Here is a 21,221-nt window from a genome sequence, read left to right as displayed (position 1 = left end):
CAAAAGTGAACTAGCTTCAATTGAAAAACTCATTTCAGTCCTTCTACAAAAACAAACAGATCTTGGTGCACGGCTCACCTTGTTTGAAGATCAACGTCTACCTGTTCCTTCATCGGTGGATACTACTCTGAACCCCAGTTGCTCTACCTGGTCTCCGGTGGTAGATGTCAAGACTCGCCGCTCCAGTCCTTCTGTCTCGGCTTGTCAAGTTGGTGTTGCATCGGAGTTGGAACTCTACAACTCCTTTGCTCCTCTGGCGGATCTTCCCACGTCGCCTACATTACGGCGGAGTGGAAATCATAAACGTCCCGATGTCTGGGGTCCAGCGATGTGCCCCTCAAACCCGCCTGCTCTCCGGCAGGCACGACCAGCATCGTCCTCGATGCAACAACATGGAAGTCGCAAGGCTACCTCCAAGCGCAACAGGTCCCCAGGCAGCGACGCCTCAAGTCCGGTGCACGTCTCCGACAAGCGGCTCAGAGTCTCCTCATCTCCCCAGGAGGTGTCATCAGGTGCCTTGGCTTCCCTTGTTTACCTCTCTCCTACAGGCGACGGTGGCCTGTCGAGCCCTCGGGCCGCTGCGTTGTCCCAGCTAGCTGCTGACGCTACTGTTGTTAACCTGTGTAGCCCATGTCAAACTCCACAAACGCTGTCCACGGCTGACAGCGTCTTTACTTCTACAGACAGTACCGATGGTCTGCAACTTCCTCCCCACACAACTATTCACTTTAACCGTGATGTTCAGTGCACTCCTGAAATACTCATTGTTGGTGACTCGATTGTTAGAGGCCTAACTATACCTAGTGCCATCACTTATAGTGTTTTTCGGGTGGTAGGGTTATTGACATTTCCGGACTCATTCCCTCACTACTGGAAAGGCATCCCTCCGTCAACATCGTCATTGTCCACGTGGGTACAAATGACGTCGTGGCCAGAAGTTCGATCAAGCTTCAGGACGAACTCGAGACCCTGTGTCTCACCATAGAAAGTCATGGAAAACGCTGCATCATGTCTGGCCCTATCCCTTTCAATTCTAGCCATTCTGAACGCTTCAGTAGGCTGTATGCTCTACATACTTGGCTAAAGAATTTTTGCAGTGCAGCTGGTCATGACTTTATTGCTAACTTGAGATATATTTTGGACAAAATCTAGTCTTTATCGATCTGATGGTGTGCACCCAAACAAAACGGGTCTCCTACATCTAACCACCAACTTTATCCAGTTCATTGCTTTCAGTACACTCTGACATGCATCACAGCATGACCCAATTCAGTTCACTAACACACCCAGCTCTGGTATGGGTCCTGCTGATCCCTACTGCTCTCCCTCTCATATAGACACAGGGGGTCAAACTACTTTACAAAAATGTAGTTCCTCTCATCACCTGCAGATGGCCCTCCTAAATGTCAGATCGCTATGTAATAAGACATTTCTGGTAAATGATATTATTACATCCCATAAGTTAAACTGCATTTTTCTTACTGAAACGTGGCTTGATGCCTCAGGCAACTATGAACTTCTTGAGGCATCACCATCTGACTTTTCTTTTGCACACTGCTCTCGCTCACATCAGAAAGGTGGCGGTGTAGCAGCCCTCTTCTCTGATGTGAATGCTTTTTTTGGTACTTATTCCACTTTTGAATATTTAGCTCTGAGGCCATCAAACACCTCTCTTATAGTCACAGTCTATCACCCACCACAGTACAGAGCTGGCTTTATTTCTGATTTTGGGGATTTTTTATCAAATATTGTGACTAAGTATGATTTTATTCTTATCTCTGGTGACTTTAATATTCATGTCGATAACATAGCTGATTCTTTTGTGACTCAGTTCACTGATCTGCTGTCATCATTCGAGCTCACACAACACATTTCTGTACCTACTCACAGCCATGGTCACACCTTAGATCTGGTTATTTCTAAAGGCTTTGAGGTTTTTATAAATGGCACTTTAGATGTTGGCTTCTCTGACCATCTGTGTATTCTCTTCAGTGTTTCCTGGCCATCGACTAGACAGGCTTCTGGTGTGAAAACACTCTTAAGACGCAACATTAGGGAAGACACCTCTGATAAATTTATTATGGCTCATAGAAAATGCTGCTCAGTCATGTGACCTGAGCCAGGTCTCTGTTGCACCCTTAACTTTAATTTCTCCTACTGGTTTTGTGGGTGATTCTGTTGTATCCTCCTGTTCTGACACCTTAGTCAAGTCTTTTAACTCCTCCGTTTTGCAAATCATTGACAGCATTGCACCATTACAAATTAAGACTATCTCAGTTAAACGGAGGCCACCCTGGAGGACCTCACAGACTGTCAGCGCCTTTAAAAGAACCTGCCGCAAATATGAACGACAATGGCGTAAGTCTAAACTGCAGGCTGATTTTATAAACTATAAGAATCATATTTTTATCTATAATAGTGAAATTAAAAAAGCTCGAAGGCAGCATTTCTCTCAGATTATTGCTGACAATTCAAACAACTCCAAAACACTGTTTAGTACCATTGATAAGCTAATCAACCCTCCACATATGATTCCCACAGAGCTTCACTCTGTAGAGAAGTGCAATGAGTTTGCTACCTTTTTTAGCGAAAAAATTGTAACTATCAGGAGCAATATCACGATACCTTCCAATGCAACTTCCAGCTGCCTATCTTCAAGCCACTCTCTATTTCTCTGTTCAACTGGTCTCCCCAGTTTCACTCCTATTCACCAAAGTGACCTGGAAGAGATAGTCAATCAGCTAGGTTCTGCTACTTGCTCTCTTGATCCGATACCTACCAAGCTGTTCAAGCAGGTTTTAAGCTGTCTCGCTCCTGAGGTTCTCAATATTGTTAATACCTCCCTCCTGTCTGGGATTTTCCCTTCTTGTCTTAAACATGCTTTGGTTACTCCACTGCTAAAAAAACATAATCTTGATCCCTTGGCTTGCGGGAGTTATAGGCCAATCTCTAACCTACCTTTTTTGGGTAAAATTCTTGAGAAGGTTGTTTACAAGCAGCTTTACTCTTATCTATCTCATAACACCCTTTTCGATACCTATCAGTCTGGTTTCCGTGTAAATCATAGTACAGAGACTGCTTTGGTCAGAGTTATAAATGATCTTAAAATTGCCACTGATCACCATAAAGTATCTGTTCTCGTTCTTCTAGATTTAAGTGCTGCATTTGACACCGTAGATCACACCATTCTACTCCAACGCCTGCAAGATCTAACTGGCATCCAGGGTACAGCTCTAGCTTGGATTTCCTCCTACCTAAATGGGAGAACTTTTTCTGTCTCTATAAATAGATTCTGTTCAGATATTATGAACATCTCGTATGGGGTACCTCAGGGGTCAATCCTTGGCCCTTTGCTTTTTAATTTATACATGTTACCACTTGGGTCTATCATCCGGCACCATAATATTTCTTATCGTTCATATGCGGATGATACCCAACTTTACATGTCTATATCTTCTGATGACCCCAGTCCAGTAAATGACCTAATCAGTTGTATCTCGGACATTAAAAACTGGATGGCCCAGAATTTTCTATTGTTAAATGACAGCAAGACTGAGGTTTTAGTTGTTGGCCCAAAGGCCCAGAGAGAACATATTAATTCCTTTTTAACCCCCCTTCTGGTAAAACCCTGTGGTGATGTCAGAAATCTGGGTGTGATCCTTGATCCTGATCTTAACTTTGAAAAGCACATATCCACTGTTACCAAGACAGCCTTTTATCACCTCAGAAATATTTCAAAGGTACGTGGCCTTCTGTCTCTACAGGACTCAGAAAAATTAGTACACGCTTTTATTTCTAGTCGCCTGGATTATTGTAACTCACTTTATGCTGGTGTTACCAAACAGGCACTTAACAAGCTTCAGCTTATTCAAAATGCTGCTGCTAGAATACTCACAAGAACATCCAAATTTGATCACATCACTCCTGTTTTAAAATCACTTCACTGGCTTCCTGTACAACAAAGAATCCAGTTCAAAATTCTCTTAATTGTTTTTAAATCTTTAAATGGCCTAGCACCAACATATATTTCTGACATGATCTCACACTATCTTCCAACGCGTTGTCTAAGATCATCCAATAAAAGTCTCCTGTCAGTCCCCAGAATCAACACAAACGTGGCACATGGTGCTTTTAGCTATTGTGCCCCAACTCTGTGGAATTCTCTTCCTTTGGAATTAAGGTTAGCTCAATCAACTTTCTCTTTTAAAAAGGGTCTTAAAACATATTTATTTTCACAAGCCTTTGTTTGAGTTATGTTTTTTTTTTTTTTTTTTTTTTATTTTTGCCCCTCCGAATAGATTATTTTATGTGCTCTTGTTTAACTCTTTTAACAAGTGAGTTGTATGGATGTTCTCATCTTGGCAAAGTGTTTTATTTATTTTATTTTATTTTATTTTATTTTATTTTATTGAATTGTTCTTTTTCCAGTGCTGCTTTTATTCTTATTTTTTTAACCATTTTGTGTGTCCATATATACATGTGTGTATGTGTGTGTGTGTGTGTGTGTGTGCGCGCGTGAGCGTGTGTTCATATACAGTATGTATATTTTCCTTTTCATTCAAAGCACATTGAGTCTATGTATGCCATATGAAATGTGCTATATAAATAAAATTTGATTGATTGATTGATTGAAGCACAAGAAAGTGAATTTTGCATTATGGGGCCCCTTTGATTATACTTACTAGAACTAAAGTAAGGAAAGCTATTATGTTTTACAGTCCACCATTTTGGTATTTGTGTGTGTAGAATATATTTAGTACTGTGCCAATAATAGGTTAATCTTGCCCATCCAGGTAAAAAGACTTGCCCATTATATACCAATATGTCTGATCCGTGGCGTAACATTGGCTTCAAATCAACAACCTTTCCTGGATGGCCAAAGAAAGACACCCACTTAGGATCTGGGTGGTATCGCTTCATCGGTATTGGAGGAGATGTTCTGTATGACAACTGTACCAGCACTGTTGTTGGTGGAGGCACATCACATCCCATTTTATCATGTGGTGAAGACAGTACATATTATTGGGGGATCCAATACAGTGATATAACAGTCTGTTACCAGTCCTCAGGAGGGTGCTCAAGCACTAGACAAATCAGCAGAATCCATTGTCCTGATGGATTCTACTTGTATCGGCATGACCATTATGACAAATCATACAGTTATGTCACTCGTGAGTAGTTTTTTTTTTTATATAGGTGTTCAACAACTTAAACATTAAGCTTTTGTGAAGTGATGTTCCAGTGTTTTAGGCTTAAAATAGTTTCCGTCTGTGAATTCAGTTTTAGTGTTTTACATGATAATATGGGTTTTTCCTTTGTATCTTCAGTGTTATTCTGTAATAAAAGACACAGCCAAAGAGAAGCCTGACACTTTCTTTCAGATTTCATTCTTTCACTGTTTCATTATCAGTTTCTATATTCTGAGCAGGACACCAGACGTGTGGAGCATCCTCCTGTGGTCCTAATGCCCTGTGTGTTGATGACGGACGCTGTGAGTGCAAACCTGGATATGAGATACCTGACGGCCACTTACCCACTGGAGACTCTTATCAATGTGAAGGTTAGTAAGAGAGAGAGAGAGAGAGAGAGAGAGAGAGAGAAAGAGAGAGGATCATTTTATCAAACATAAATAAGCAGAAGAATAGTTCAAGTAAAATCAGATTAAGAAGACAGATGAAGCGAGATGAGTAATGTTAGGTATGTTGATCTAAACATTTTCTTATACTTGTAAATTAGTTTTCAGAGTGAGCCACTGGTGAAGGTTATCAGTAGGGCTGCCAATCAATCAATGAAAAAGACAATTATCTAATTTATTATATTATTTAGAAAAATAATCCAAATTAATCGCATGCATCCATTTTTCCTATGAACAGCTTTTAAAAATATTTCAATTCAAATTAATGTTGGCAGACAGTGTTGTCCATTCTGACTGGAACGGGCGATTGTCATCATCAATTTGACATTTGTGTGTGTGTGTGTGAATGTGTGTGTGTGTGTGTGTCTCTCTCTGTGTGTGTGTGTGTGTGTGTGTGTGTGTGTGTGTGTGTGTGTGTGTGTGTGTGTCTCTGTGTGTGTGTGTGTGTGTGTGTGTGTGTGTGTGTGTGTGTGTGTGTTCGTCTCTCTCTGTATGTGTGTGTGTGTGTGTGTGTGTGTTTCAGATATTAAAACGTGTAACCCATCAACTCAGGTATGTCCTGACTCATCCACATGCGTCAACATTGAAGAGGGAATTTCCTGTCAATGCCAAAACGGTACCATACCCAGTATCACTGCAGGCTCATTGGTTTGCAAAGGTAACATTGCAATACGGAGTTTGATTAGATGCACATCGGTCACTTTGGTGTTATGTGCACTTGCTGAAGATACAATGCACACATAAATACATAATGCCCTTAGGATAATAGCTCATTTTAAAAGTAACCTCTCTATTCAATCAACATCAACTACACATAATTCTGTTGATAACATTCATAGATTAACTGAAACTGGATTCACTTAGCATCTGTGTAAGAACTGTTGGTCTAGACTTTCATTTCCCTGCTTGGACCTCGACTCCTCGTGACCATCTGAATGTTTTCATTTTCAGATCTTCTCAGCAATGAGGTTTGTGCCTTTTTTCTTATTATACTCCACCCAAGACATCACTCATGCCTGCCCTTAGGATTCCCTTGCCCTCACTCTCTCTCTCTCTCTCTCTCTCTCTCTCTCTCTCACACACACACACACACACACACACACACACACACACACACACACACACACACACACACACACACACACACACACACTTACATGCTCCCTCAATTAGCACGACCCCAGGCAGTTGGGTTGGCCCCTTGAGCCGTGGATCTGCCCAAGGTTGCTTCCTGAACAAGGGAGTTTTTCCTTGCTCCTGTTGCTCCTGGGTGTCCCTTGGTGCTCCACAATCCCTCTTCTGTATAGTATCTATTTTTTTTTCATTAAAATCTATTTATGGACACTTGAGCACAAGGAATTTCATTACTTATAAATTATTTTATGAGTGCATGAATTTGCCCTTGGGGATCAATAAAGTATCTATCTATCTATCTATCTATCTATCTATCTATCTATCTATCTATCTATCTATCTATCTATCTATCTAATAAACTTGAACTTGAACTTGAAATAAATAAATGTTCTTTCTTAAAAACAGGGTGTGAAAGTTTGCACCAGTATGATACATTTCCATACAGGCAGGCATATTTTTTTATTTTTAAAGGGCATGAGTTCAGGATACCTTGCAGTCTGATAAAGTTCCCTTGGCCTTATCACACACCCTTCACCAGATACCTGGTACGGGATACTTTTAATAAGATCATCTCTCAATGCAAACCAAACTAGCTATCAGGCTAACTGAAACAAAACCATAAGTAAATGTGTAAAATCATGTAAAATGATCCCTTCATGTTTTTTTTCTCCATAGGGAACGTCGCCTGAGACTCAATTTAAGAATCTGAACAGTGCCATCAAAAATTTGACGGATGATGTTGTTTTAGCGCCATACGTGAGTATATGTTGCTTCACAATATTGACCCATTAAAAGACTCAAGTGTACTGCTATTTGTTGGTTGACATGCTTAATCCTTATATATTTTCTAAGGAAGCCCTGAACCGCATGTGAAGATTTTTTTTTTAGATGTTATCTTGTTATTTCGAGATCCTATCTCGTTATTTCAAGATAATATCTCATTATTTCGAGATAATACACATGTAAAAAAATAAGAATAAAAAAATATCTTCTTCAGATATTATCTCATTATTTCGAGATAATATCTCCTTATTTTGAGATAACAACCCTATGTAAATATATATATATATTTTACTTTTAGGCATTATATTGTTATTTTGAGATACTAAGTCGTGATTTTGAGATATTATCTCGCTATTTCGAGATAATATCTCGTTATTTTGAGATAACAGTGACATCTCGAAATAACGAGATAATATCTCGGAATAATGAGATAATACCATTATCTAATAATAATGAGATAATAATTAACCGTTTGGGTGGAGAGTGAATATATTTGCTTATCTTCTTATCTGTTGATTTGACGTCCTTCCTTGAGGATTTAGTCTCATCATAATAGCGTGAAATTGGCCAAACAAAAACTTTTCTTGATAGACATGCAATTTTTATTTTAAAACTATTCCAAACCATTTATCTAAGACTCTGCCTGTGTGGTGCTTGCTGTCATGTACCTGCAGGTTGTGTCGTCCTTACTGGGGAGTTTAGAAGATGCCCTCACTAAGGTGCCACAGAATACCAATGTAGAGAAGCTGGTGTTCTTGGGTGATGCCATGCTGCAGTCCACTGAAAAGCTGGTGGGGGCCCTGGTGGAGCCGACAACCACAAATGCCAGCAAAGCACTGACTACCAAAACCATGGGTGTGCAGTTCTTGCTCATTTACTCACTCTCTCTCTCACACACATACTTTCTTTCACACTCACACACACTCTCACTCTCTCTCTGCTTTTTTCTATTCTAATCCATCTATCCATATTCATATAAGTAAAACATGTGTTGTAATAACAAATAGATATGCTCTTTTTTTATTTCAGAAGTACAAACGTTCGCCATCGGAAAGGATTATAAGAGCAATATGAGCACCAATGTTGAAAATGAAAATAACTCTTTGGATATAGACCTCACTGATATTGCAAGGAACAACAATGGTATGTTGATTACTTTTCACTTTAATCTTAATGTGGATTTCCTTAACTTAGTTTAGAACATTCAAAAATTTGCAAGAAACAGCAACAAAACGTGAAGAAATAACCATTTTGGCATGATGTCAAAAACAAGTATATCCTCTGTGTTGCCCAGATAACAAAGTTTAGAACGATGACCAGAACATGATTGAGTGTCTGTTTTGAAATATCTTTGTTCCAGTGGTGCTGTATTGAATACAATGCAAGTCAATTAATATTGGTGTGTTCAGGACAACTTAAAGCCTATAGAATTCTGAACATATTGCCTTTTGATATTCTATTTGCGTTGTTTGCCACGTACAGATGTGACATGGTCTATTTAATCCTTCCATATAGACCTTTTCAATCTAAATATATTGTACTTTAGCACAGTGCTCTATAAAATGTGCTCTTATTTTATTTGTGTTTGTCCCTGAGTTACCATTAGCTCAGTGTTGTTCTTGTACCACCGAAAATACTTGCTTGGTTATGTAGTTAAAAAGGGTCTAGTGAGCAGTGTTACAGTTTTGTTGATTTATATGATTTGTTGTAAATACTCTTGTCAATGGGGTGCAGCTAATGTTTAGTCCATGTTCAATCACACATCTAGTTGTGTTTCACTGTTAGGATCAGCCGCTGTGGCCCTCACAAACTTCAAGAAATTGGGTTCAGTTCTGACAGCAGACCTCTTCTACACTGTCAATGACACAAAGAAGACCATGATGTCTGCAGTTCTGAGTGCCTCCCTACCAAAAACCCAAAACAAAGTCCTGCCAAGTCCAGCCAACATCACAGTTAAACACATCCAGGTCAGGTTCAATGAGCATCACCTTCACATACAGTACATCAGTCAGAAGTGATGGCAATGCCATGGTAACAATGTTCCTGTTTCTTCACAACCAAATACCCTGTTGTGTTCTTTGGTTCCTGTGAAGTGAAGTGATGAGCAAAGCCATGCAACAGGGACGTGCACCGACATTTTGAGGGGCCATTGCTCTTTCCTTTTTAGTATGCTAAAGCAAACTTGCTAGTGGAATAGATGGGTGAACAATAATGAACGGAAACAGTATCACAAAACATGAAGTAGCATATGACAGATAAGAAAGACCAAATCAACTGTTTTGATTTTGATTGTAACTTTTTAAATGATTAAAAATGGTCTTTTTCCAAAACCTGGGAGATGTCACTGTAAGTGTTTTGCTTACCATAGCATTTTGACTAAATTTGACTTTTACTACATTGTGAACTCGATTCACTTACAGTAATGTTACGCTCCTTTAACTCAATTGTACTGTACCATAATTTTGTTAGATTGAGAGTGACTTTGGAGTGATTTAATTTAACATGTGGTTGTTGCGAGAACACATACACACCAATCTGTAAGTCACATACAGTAGCTTCACACCTCACACCACACCTTCAGTAGTTAGTGGAGCAGTGTTGTAAATCCAGTATTTTGGGTTAGACACCCAGAAAATCTCAATAGTGACAGGTAGTGCACATTTTACTAAGTAGTATGCCCATTTCATATTATGTTTTTACTAAATTGTGGGCTCGTTTTACTACATTAAAATAACACACTGTTTTCTGGATAAACAACCAAATATATATTTTTTTTCAACGAGATCTCTTGGGCCTTTTAGCTTTGTAAGACCTTTGAAAGCAATGTTTTTGATTCTGTGTTGGGCAAACCATGTCAGCAGTGACATTTGCCGGCTGCTATTGTTAGTGTTGGAATTGTACAGTAAACTAATCACAGTCCAAACCAGACAAGTATTGCAATAAATTGTGCACAGTATTTACAACATTTGTGTAAATATCATGCATATCAACATCATATATCATTGAACATCTTGCTACTAATCTAATTGTACACTATATGACCCTTCTATGTTCATGTTACTTGCAAGTATTTTCCCCCTGTTCAGAGATGATTGATGGCTTATTATCCAATTTCATTACGTTTTCTGTTTTTGTTTTGGGGCTGGGTAGAGTCTGGACCCTCGGGGAGAGCTCTCCTGTGTGTACTGGAATGGCAGCGCCTGGGTGGTAGACGGCTGTGATGTCACCCAGACCAACACCACCCACACCGTCTGCACCTGTGTCCATTTCTCTACCTTCGCTCTGATCATGCAGGTGGAGCGACCTCCAGAGGTTTCGGAGCATTCTCCAGAGGTTGCGTACTGATCACTTTATCAATGTGTTCTTGTGTCTCATTTTGCAGAGCAGGGCGTTTTCACTTTCCACAGGCTTGAGATTTTAGAGTAACCACTACACAGCACTGTTTTTTTCATTTATTTATTGTCTATGGTACAACTTATAACATCCCCAAAGGATATTGTTGCCCAGTTAAAAAATAACATGTTATTCCTATACATCATATGTAAATCATGTATTATATTATTATATATAAATATATTGAATTTCCCCTTGGGGAACAATAAAGTACTGTACATATCTATCTATCTATCTATCTAGATACAGCACACAGAATATGTCAAAGCAGAGATTACACCATGTTGTTGTGTAATGTTTTGCAACACATCACCTTATCTCTTAGACAAACCAGATGATGGAGTTGCTGAATAGGATCACCGTCTCTATTGGGCATCAATGTGTTCCAGTGTCTTAATTGGCAGAGCAGAGGGTGTTTTGGCCATAGATATTAGAAAACTAGATACCACATTGTTGTGAGCTGAGGGTCAAGAGTGTGCAGATTAGCTTTAGCATGTTAGCATTACGCCATTTTCAAGTATGGTGCCGCATGGAGCATTTGGAATCAGCTCCGTGCACGAAAGTCCATGTTGGGCACGAACTCTCATGTTGGTGGGCAGGTACCTATCTGGGGGGGCTACACCCAACTTATACCTCAAAGTTTTATCCAGTTAATTTTGTTAAAAAAAGAAAAAATGCTATTCCTATACAATACACAGCTCATGTCAAAGAGGAGATTACACAGTGCAATTGCGTAATGTTTAGCAACGTGTCACCTTATCTCTTAGACAAACCAGAAGATGGAGTTGCTGAATAGGATCGCCGTCTCTGTTGGGTTGGGGTTCCTGTTCCTGGCTGTGATGACCTTTGCCCTCTGTCGACGTAAACCCCTAGTGAACAGCGCGACTCGTCTGAACCTCTGCATCAGTCTGTTTCTTGCTCACCTCCTCTTCCTGCTCGTCCAGGAGTTCATCCACCTCATCCATCCTCACAAGGTGATTGCATTTCATTGAGTCTCTACCGAGAAAACCAGTCATGCAATGGCCCGTCACAGTAGATTATGAAATCCTTAAATACATCACAATTGCATGTAAAGAGGTCATTTATTTCGTTCATACATTTCATTATTTGCCCACAAAGGTTTGCACAGTGATGAATATTGCTTCATCTTTACTTCTGAGAGACTCAGTCTCTCTGGGATGCTCCTTTTTTAACCCCCATTCATGGTTAGCCTGGAGACCAGACTCTCTTCTTTGCAGAGAGTCTGCCCTAGCTCCATTGGCAAACATTTATTTTGCTGGTTTGTGGACACTTGTCTGAGGTTTGAATTCAATGGAGTTCAATTGCTAACATTTGGTAATGGTGTATGATAACCATGGGGGACACAACGATAGCGATAAGCTTGAAACTTAAATATAAGCTTTGCCAGATGCAGTATGGAGAGAGATGTAAATGAGCGGAGGTTCGTAGTCAGGCGGGGGCCAGGCTAATTCATAGTACCAGTTCACCTAATTTGTTACGAAATGCTCCCCCTTCTTAGCCTGGCTAACGCCTCCCACTTCTCAAATGAGACGTGGTCTGGCAACCAGACGTTCATTTTCTCGTATTTGAAAAAATGCCCAGATCCGTTCATTGGGCGCCACGGATGTCTATCAAATGCGCATAGCTCACCCAACTCGTTCGTATGCAACGCTAAGGGCTGCCGTAAATCCTTTGGCGTCGAATGTAGACGCAAGAAGGCAACGGAAACTTCTCGGATGTTCTGTGATTGGTTCGCCAACATCAGGCGAACATTTGGGCGTTAGTTTCCAGACTGGCTTAGCAGCGGGATTGAAATCACCGCGCAAGGCAGTATGGGAAAACCCAGGCTACCCCCTTCTATTATCTATATCATTACAATGCCTTTTCTAGCCTTTTGTTGCCCCTATCCCAACTTTTTATAGAAGTGTTGTAGCCATTAAATTCAAGATGGCCCAGTGCTGATTTTGTTTAGGATATACTGTACCGACTGGCAGACAACTCCTTAGCTAACAGTAGTATCACATGCGGAGTACCGCAAGGTGCCATTCTGGGTCATGTGCTGTTTAGACCCTACATCTTTATTTCCTGTCTGTGCCATGTGCAGGTTGTGTGTACGGTGCTCTCAGGAGTTCTTCACTACCTCTTCCTGAGCTGTTTCGTGTGGATGCTCCTGGAGAGCATCTGGCTTTTCCACGCTGTCCTCAGACTCAAAGACATCAGATCCCCACGGGGGATTGGACCTCACTGGGGATACCAGTGCCTGGCTGGTTATGGAGGTCCCCTGGCTGTCGTTGCTGTTTCAGCTGGAATTATGCCTGATGGCTATGGGAGTGACAGGTGAGTGCAAAAATAACACTTTCTGTCACATTCAAGAAATGCAAACTTTTAAGGATCTCATTCTATATTGATTTACTTTTGCACACAACTTCACAATACCTGGAGCTAGATCTCTGTTTTTAAGCCATATCAAGTGATTTTGAGTCCTGCAATGTGGTCAGTTGAGAGATGTTTGTTATCTGGCAGAAGGAAAAACAATATTCTAGCCTGTGTGACTCTGTGTCAGTATTTCACACAGTTTTTTGTTGATTATTTTCCACGAAACTACATTGTCTCTGCGTTCCAAAGAGGTCAGGTATTTTATTATGGGCCAAACTAGGTGAGAACAGTAGCCTCTGAAGCAGGCACTGTGCAATTTCAGGCCAAATGTGAAATTGGTATTAAAGAGGACATAGAATGGATGAATCGAGTATTTTACTGTGTTCTCTGATGTTACAATAGTATATTAACTTTGATTCATAAAAATAAACTCAATTGCAATTTTACAAGCCCAATTAAAACATTATATGTAGGGTGGGTATCGAAATGGTGCGTTTGACTAGGGCCCTCTTTGGAAACCCCAATTTAACTTCAATGGCTTTGCGATATTTGACATCACAAGCAGGCTTTGTTCTAATTTGCCCGTTTTTTTGTGGCTATTTTTAAGTTAAAGATTTCCGTATGAAGGAGGGCACAACCATAAACTCATGTTCATGACAGCTCTTTGGTCATGCACAACCTCTCCTAATTCATCAAAACTAACTAAAAATATTACCATTCTATGTCACCTTTAAGAACCAATGAGTTGCACTTTAATCTGTTCTGATTATATAATACAGTATACTTCGGCTGAATCCCAGTTCTCTGTTGTAGCAACGATAGATAACTAGCAGCTAGCTCGCATAAGATAGTTTAATGTTCTTGCGTGCTTTTTCTTTTTAATGTAAAGCACATTTAATGACCTCTGTGTATGAAATGTGCTATATTAAAATAAACTTGACTTGACTTGACTTGTGCTTACATCACACCATAGTGTTAAAATGATCTCAAGGGACTTTTTGAATTAATCATTCTTAAAATATGCCTTCACTCCAAAGTCTTATTAGAAAGATAGCGAGGCAGGAAGGAAGCAACTTCAGACTCATCAGAACAGACCCATCTCAAGTCATATTCTACTTTTATAGGTGCTGGTTGAATTACGACAAAGGATTCACCTGGAGTTTTCTTGGTCCCGTGTGCTGCATTCTTGGAGTGGGTTTGGAAGTTGAAACAAACATTGTAGCATTAAGGGGGCGAATAGGGGATGATGGGGTCACTATTATACATATATAGCCTTTGCTAAAAGGCAGTCATGCTAGCTGGTGTAACCCACTTCTAGTGAATTATGCTAAGCTAGGTTAACAGTATCAGACTGGGATAGGCTGGGTTGACAGAAGACTAGAGTGTGTATAATGTACAGTATATGAATATATATTAATGTGTTAGGTTGATTAAAATCGAATGGAGGAATTGGGCATTTACACATGTGTCACTTGTTACCCAAACTAGACAAACGCCGTCCTCTTCCTTATCATCATCATCCTCCTTCGCACTGCCCTGTCCCAGATGCAGCACGGCCCAGCACACGATAAACGAATCAAGTAAGGCAGTTCACCAGAGGTGTCCAGAGAGGATTTTATCAGGGCATGGCAAGCAGATGTGTGGATGGCAAATGTAGGATACAACAGATGTGTGACCCTGCAAGGCGAAACCAGTCGCTTTAGTAAAATGTACTAAATTAATATTTTGGGCTCACATGAACGACCATAAACTAAGCTTTCCGATGATATGTATATCGAGGGTGCAGTATTACAAAAACTATCGCTCAGATAACCGCATCCAAAGTTGACATGGTTCGTCTCCCTTCACAGTATGCCAGAAGAGGAGAAAATCACCTTTTTAAGTGGTGTGGACAACCGGAATTACTGCTAATGTGTGGAATCTTCACCGGGTTTAACAGTCAAAATTTATGTTTTGCCGTGAAATTCACAATATGATATGAAACTGTAGACTGTATACTGTTGAATTATGCAAAAATGTGAATTTCAACATTTTAACCCGGAAGTTGGTTTATTGTGGATTTTCTCAAAATAGCATTGTGTGCAAAGCGATTGATTTGGCCTCGCCGGATCACATATCACTTTGTGAAACAGAAGTGTTTAATTTTATTCCTTTTTTAAAATGACCATTACTGTACTGTCAAAAATGATGTTGCAAAATCGCTGATTGAGAGAACAGCGGGATCAAACAAGTGTTCTTTCTTCTCTGTAGGATGTTGGTGTTCAAAACGCTGGTCCAGTCTGTTATCATTGGGTTGCCTTGGATACTGGGATTCTTCACTAGAAGCAGTCAGGCACTGGATGTTCTCTTCCTTGTGCTCAACAGCCAACAGGGAACCTTCATCTTCCTGCTACACTGTGTTCTCAATGAGGAGGTAACACTTTTGGGTACTAATTTGAATAATGTGCAAAGTCTAACCAAAGCTAATTTGAGAACCAGGCAAAATCTATTTGCCAATTGATGCATGCATGTTGATGACATGTCTGACATACAGTATGCCACCGGGGACATCACAACCTTAAAGCGAACGTGGCTATTGACTCCAATGGGAAAGACAGCTAGTCATCTAGCTGGCTAATCACCAATGTAAAACGATTAGCTTCCCACTGAGCAAAAACTGGTCCAAAATATGTCCAGAAGACGTGGTCGCCGAACTCCAGAAGACGTCTTCCGAGTAGCCAGAATGAACGTTTTTAAGACGTATTTCCTGGACGTTGAATAGATATGTTGTTCTGGGTGTGATATAGGCGTCGCTTGAAGACGTCTGAAAGACTTAATTAGACATCCAGAAGACGTCCTCAGAGTAGCCAGAATGGCAGAACGTCTATTTGCAACTAATTTTGGTTGTCTATAGACATCCTGAACCGGGTCAGGTTGGACTATTGTCCCAGTGTCATATATCAACTCATTTTGACTGTAAAATAGACGTCCAGATCACAGCCTGGACAGACCACTGTTTTTTGGACGTCCATAGATGTTGCTTGCTCAGTGGGTTGCTTGCTAACTGTAACTGTTATCTCAGTTGTAGGTAATACATTTGTATTACAAGTGATGGAATTAGAATTAGTCCCGAGAACACACAGATAACTCTTACACCAACCTTATTTTGTGCCTTTTATTCACGTTTTGTTCAAATATTTTGTAAGTATAAATCCTTATCACTGCCCACTTCAAAACACCTCCATTGGTTTCCTTTGCAAAAGTTAGCTTGAAATCTAGACACACCCTAGTGGCAGCAAATGTGATTTGCAGCCTTTTTCTTGATGTGGGTCTGGCTCATCAGGCTATTGTAATCTATCCCCTAAAAGGACATGGTGGGTGGGAATATTTAAATGTTTAGAATTGTGATGTGTAAAACCTTTGAGCCGATTTTGAACAGCTCACCTTGAAGGCTGAAGGCAGGATACATTCAGAAATACGTATCTCACTCAAAACAGCATGGATATTTTTTTTTCCAAGTTTGTATGTGTGTGGCAGCACCAGAGGCACACAATAATACATCAAATCCCAGAAAGAGTGATTCTTTCATAATATGGGCACTTTAAAGCAAACTCTGGTGAGTCAGCTCAGTACTGATCTGCCACATGATGGCTTTATTTCATGCACTGCTTGTTGATAGACGTTGCACCATGTCCACAATTTAAATTAACGCCCACAGGTCCTTTCTTTTTATTAATCTGTTTGGACGATTAAAACCAATTATTGGTTGTAGATTTGAGGAAATCCGCTGTGAAGGATTATTCCTTGTATAAAATTAGGATAGGATTCCTTGTAAATAATTACTCTCAACAGTCTTGAAAGTTTGGTTTATGGTTTAGTCATGCATTACGATTGGATTGTGACATATGGTGGTGTTCATTATTATGACCGCCGCTAGCGTAGCCAGCGAAGCGGTCATATAGTTGTTGTCAAAGTTTTTTTTTCCCGTCATTTTTCGTCAACGATTCCCGGGACACCGTAACACCGGAGCGCATGAAACTTGGTGGGCATGTAGCCCCAGTAGAGTTCTATGGAAAATTTTCGTTTCGTCCCCGGGGGTCACTCCACCCCCGCGCTGCCCCCGCCCGAAGCCCAAAAATGACAGTTTTTCCTACATAACTACCTGAACCGTGGCACCGAGGATGACAAAATGTTTATGGTATGTTGTTCTCTAGAGCTTGCATCAACTTAGCTTATAACCAGTCATTTGTGATTTGCCCCCCCATCGTAAAAATTGAAAATGCAATGTAATATTGCTTTAATTGCCCCTATCTTCAGATGAGATGTTATGAACTGCACCAAATTTCATGTGTATGATTAACCTGACACCCTCTGGGAGTATGCCAAGTTTTGTGGAATTTCATCCATGGGGGGCTATAAAATAAATGGATTTATGTGTACATTCAGGACTGTATACCCATCGGCCAGTAGATGGTGGTATTATCTGGAGTCTAAATCCCCCCCTGGGGATTTCAAAAACTGTTCCAAACATCTCAATCTCTGCTAGTTTTTGTCCTAGAAACATATAAGTGACACCATTAGAAACCTTTAATCAACTAGTTTCCAAATATGTTTTAAAAGAGAATGGTTGCTCTGGGTGCAACAAACATGCAGGAACACACACACACACACACACACATAAATACACACACACACACGCATACCTACACACACACGCACCACTACATACACACATGTACATAAAACATTATACAAACACATGCACAAACACGCCCACACGCATGCACACATACACCCTTACACACACACACACACACCTACACACATACACACACACACACACACACACACACACACACATGCACACACACATCTTTGAGTACATTTTGTGAGACCACAGGAGCTGAGAAGTGAATGTGTGTGTGATGTACTATAGCCTGTGTGTGTGGGTGCGTTTCTGTGTGCCCATCTGTGTGTTTGCATGTGTGTATATGTGTGTATGTGCATGTTCTGTGTGTGTTCTCTTTCTTTCTCTCTCTCTCTCTCTCTCTCTCTCTCTCTCTCTCTCTGTGTCTGTGTTATCTGTGTGTATTCTGTGTGTGTTCTCTCTTTCTCTCTCTCTCTCTCTGGGTGTGCCTGTGTGTGTGTGTTTGTGTGTGTGTGTGTGTGTGTGTGTGCGAGTGTGTGTTTGTGTGCGTGTGTGAGTGTGTGCCTGTGTATGTGTGTTTGTGTGTGTGTGTGTGTGCACACGTGCGCATGTGCATGTGTGTGTGTGTGTGTGTGTGTGTTATCTGATATTGGAGTGACAGTGACGGCAGAGAACACAGTGAACATATACTCAGAGACACATTAAACACACACACAAGCAGACACACACTCACACTAGACAGAGAAGCACTCATACACAAAAGCAAGCGCACACATGCACACACTCATTTACATACATAAAAGTTGCAGTAGGGATGGAGTAGGCGATGGAAACACAAGCGTGATTGATATTTGCGGAGAGAATGTGCAGGACTGAGCGGCGGTCATATTGTGTATCGCTTTGCGGTACATCTAGTTTACATCATCATACATCATATGGCCAGATTTAATCATCCCACATACATTCTCTCTCTCTCTCTCGCACACACACACACACACACTTACTGTACCTTCTCATTCTTTCTATCCAGGTGCGACAGCAGTTCTGCATTTGCTGCAGGAGAATGGAGAATAAAGAATGAGTATGGCACAGCATAACGTTACAAATGTCCATCCAAAGTATCTCCTCCATGTACGTAGTTAGTGCACTTCCACTGTAGCTTCCAACAATTTGACCATTCCTCCTCCTTTTACATTACATATACCTGTTCTAATTTATATATATATATATATATATATATAAAATATTTTTTTATATTTTTATTTTTTGGCTGGATTATTTGTATTTAGAATGTGTCTTGGGTGATCCAATACCAATGTTTCATCTAATGGTGTAGCTTAGTCCAAACAGCATGCATCTGTCACTGCCCTTATTAGATACTGATCCATGCCGGTGCGGACTAGCTGGCTCTAATTGATTACAAATGTTAGCTATCAGCAGTCCACATTTAAGTTCACCTACTATAAAGGATTACTTCCTGCTAAAAGTATGACTTTTGATCTTGACCTCAAAAGTACGTCTTTGCCAGTCGTCCTAACTCTTACCACACAAGACTATATGATATGGATGTACGCATTTGATGTTAGGGATGCAACACCTTATTATTAGCTAAACACAAACTATGATAAACCTAGTTGGTGCAAGGCTATATATCCTGAATCAACAATCTCCACTATATTTTAGATATTTGCATTACATTTAATAAAATATTAATTAAACGCATGATTTTGTTGAAAATAAAAGTGAAAGGAAATCATGAAAAAAAAAAATATTTCAATAGTGGAACTGAGCTGCAATGCTGCTGTATACCCTTAGTTGGGATACACTTTCAAAAAGAAGACGGTTGTCATAGTTACTAATCCACAAAACATGGGATAACACAAAGTGTAGTGTGTAAAGACCTCAGTAGAATTTAGGAGCTGGGTAGTATATGTTGTCATATATTTTTATTCTCACTACAGTATGTGTGTTAGACACTGAACATGCAAAATATGTTAATGGATCCATGTTTGTTGTTTCCTATGTTATAATTATGTTTATTTACTTTTGTAGATGTAACACACAAACAGATGTAGAGCACACAAACGCACAGCCATGGCTGAAAATATTGGCACCCCATGCTAAAGTTGACTAAAAAGAGGAATATAAAATCATCTTTTGGAAATTGATCTTAAGCCTCTATTGCATGGCGTTGCCATATGGCAACAAATGATTTATCTTAGTGTTTCTAATTGTCTGTAACATAAAACCTACATTTTACTATTTATATTTGAAAAAGGGGATTTAAATAAATACATATATATGTAAAAAAAATATTTTTTAGGTCACATGACTAGGATATGTTGTAAGTGCTTATATTTCTACAGAGAGGCAACTAGGTGACCCACCACCTACTGTATGCACAGACTTTGTTCTCCATAAGGTTCCTCCTGTGCAGCCCTGTTTTGTCGACTAACTTTTGATTATAAAGATCCTACCATAGCCTGCTGCCTGCAAATATGGGGCCTGTGTGTATTTATTGTAAATTGTATTAGTTTCAGTTTGAACTTTTCTTTGGTTCCATGTTTCCAATAAATGCTTCTGAATTCTGTCACAACTTGTTCAGAATGTTTCATCACAATAAGTAGTGACTATGCAAAGTAATCGTCTAAAAGAAGAGACGCCATCATTCATCACAACATTTGAATGCCTGTTGTGACATCCTTGTGCATGCAGCCCTCTATTACGTAAGGGATAATGGCCGACCAGGTGACCGGTTCGATGGAAATAATGGCTAGGTGGAGGTCTAGAACTCCGGCGACCTGCGAAGCACTAACCAGTCGTTAGTTCTAAATGGCTGGTTGCTATGGCCAAAAGTCGTTAGTTCCATCTCTCCCGTTGTCAAGTGGACATATCCCATGATTCTGATGAACGTTAACTTTGAAAGATCGCTACTTTATAGCCTACATGGCATCCAGCTAGCTACAATCCACCTCCGTCATATGCTACAATGTTACTATGTTCTACACGTCTGTAGGCTTTCAGCTCGAATGCAACGTGACAGTTCATTTAAACTTCGCAACGAGTTTGGCGAATTAATATTCAAGTGTGATACAGGCAATACATTGGAACTACTTTGAAGTTATATAAAGTTAATGGCTACCCCATCAGCCAATCAGAGAAGAGAATTCCATTGTTGAGGGAGATAATTTGCAATATGCGTACTATAATACTGCCTTGCCTGGCCATCGACAGGTCATGCTATCACATCCCCATCTACTGCATTTGCCTTCA

The 21,221-nt window shown here is 40.1% G+C and overlaps 1 protein-coding gene across 1 annotated transcript; it reads left to right on the top strand.

The window, feature by feature from the left end:
* Positions 1 to 4,807: 4,807 nt before the first annotated feature.
* On the top strand, positions 4,808 to 19,147 carry LOC134077053 (adhesion G protein-coupled receptor E1-like). Its single transcript, XM_062532426.1, has 15 exons — positions 4,808 to 5,171; positions 5,429 to 5,560; positions 6,159 to 6,293; positions 6,587 to 6,603; positions 7,445 to 7,525; positions 8,227 to 8,407; positions 8,582 to 8,695; positions 9,338 to 9,519; positions 10,703 to 10,885; positions 11,713 to 11,919; positions 13,050 to 13,282; positions 14,446 to 14,512; positions 14,810 to 14,901; positions 15,572 to 15,734; positions 18,979 to 19,147. The coding sequence occupies exons 1-15, from the start codon at positions 4,823 to 4,825 to the stop codon at positions 19,027 to 19,029; spliced, it is 2,187 nt and encodes a 728-aa protein (XP_062388410.1). The 5' UTR covers positions 4,808 to 4,822; the 3' UTR covers positions 19,030 to 19,147.
* The last annotated feature ends 2,074 nt before the right edge of the window (positions 19,148 to 21,221 follow it).

Source organism: Sardina pilchardus, chromosome 1, assembly GCF_963854185.1.
Source record: "Sardina pilchardus chromosome 1, fSarPil1.1, whole genome shotgun sequence".
Classification (NCBI taxonomy): domain Eukaryota; kingdom Metazoa; phylum Chordata; class Actinopteri; order Clupeiformes; family Clupeidae; genus Sardina; species Sardina pilchardus.
The sequence above is the reverse complement of the archived record's forward strand: the minus strand, read 5'-3'. Positions and strand labels throughout refer to the sequence as shown.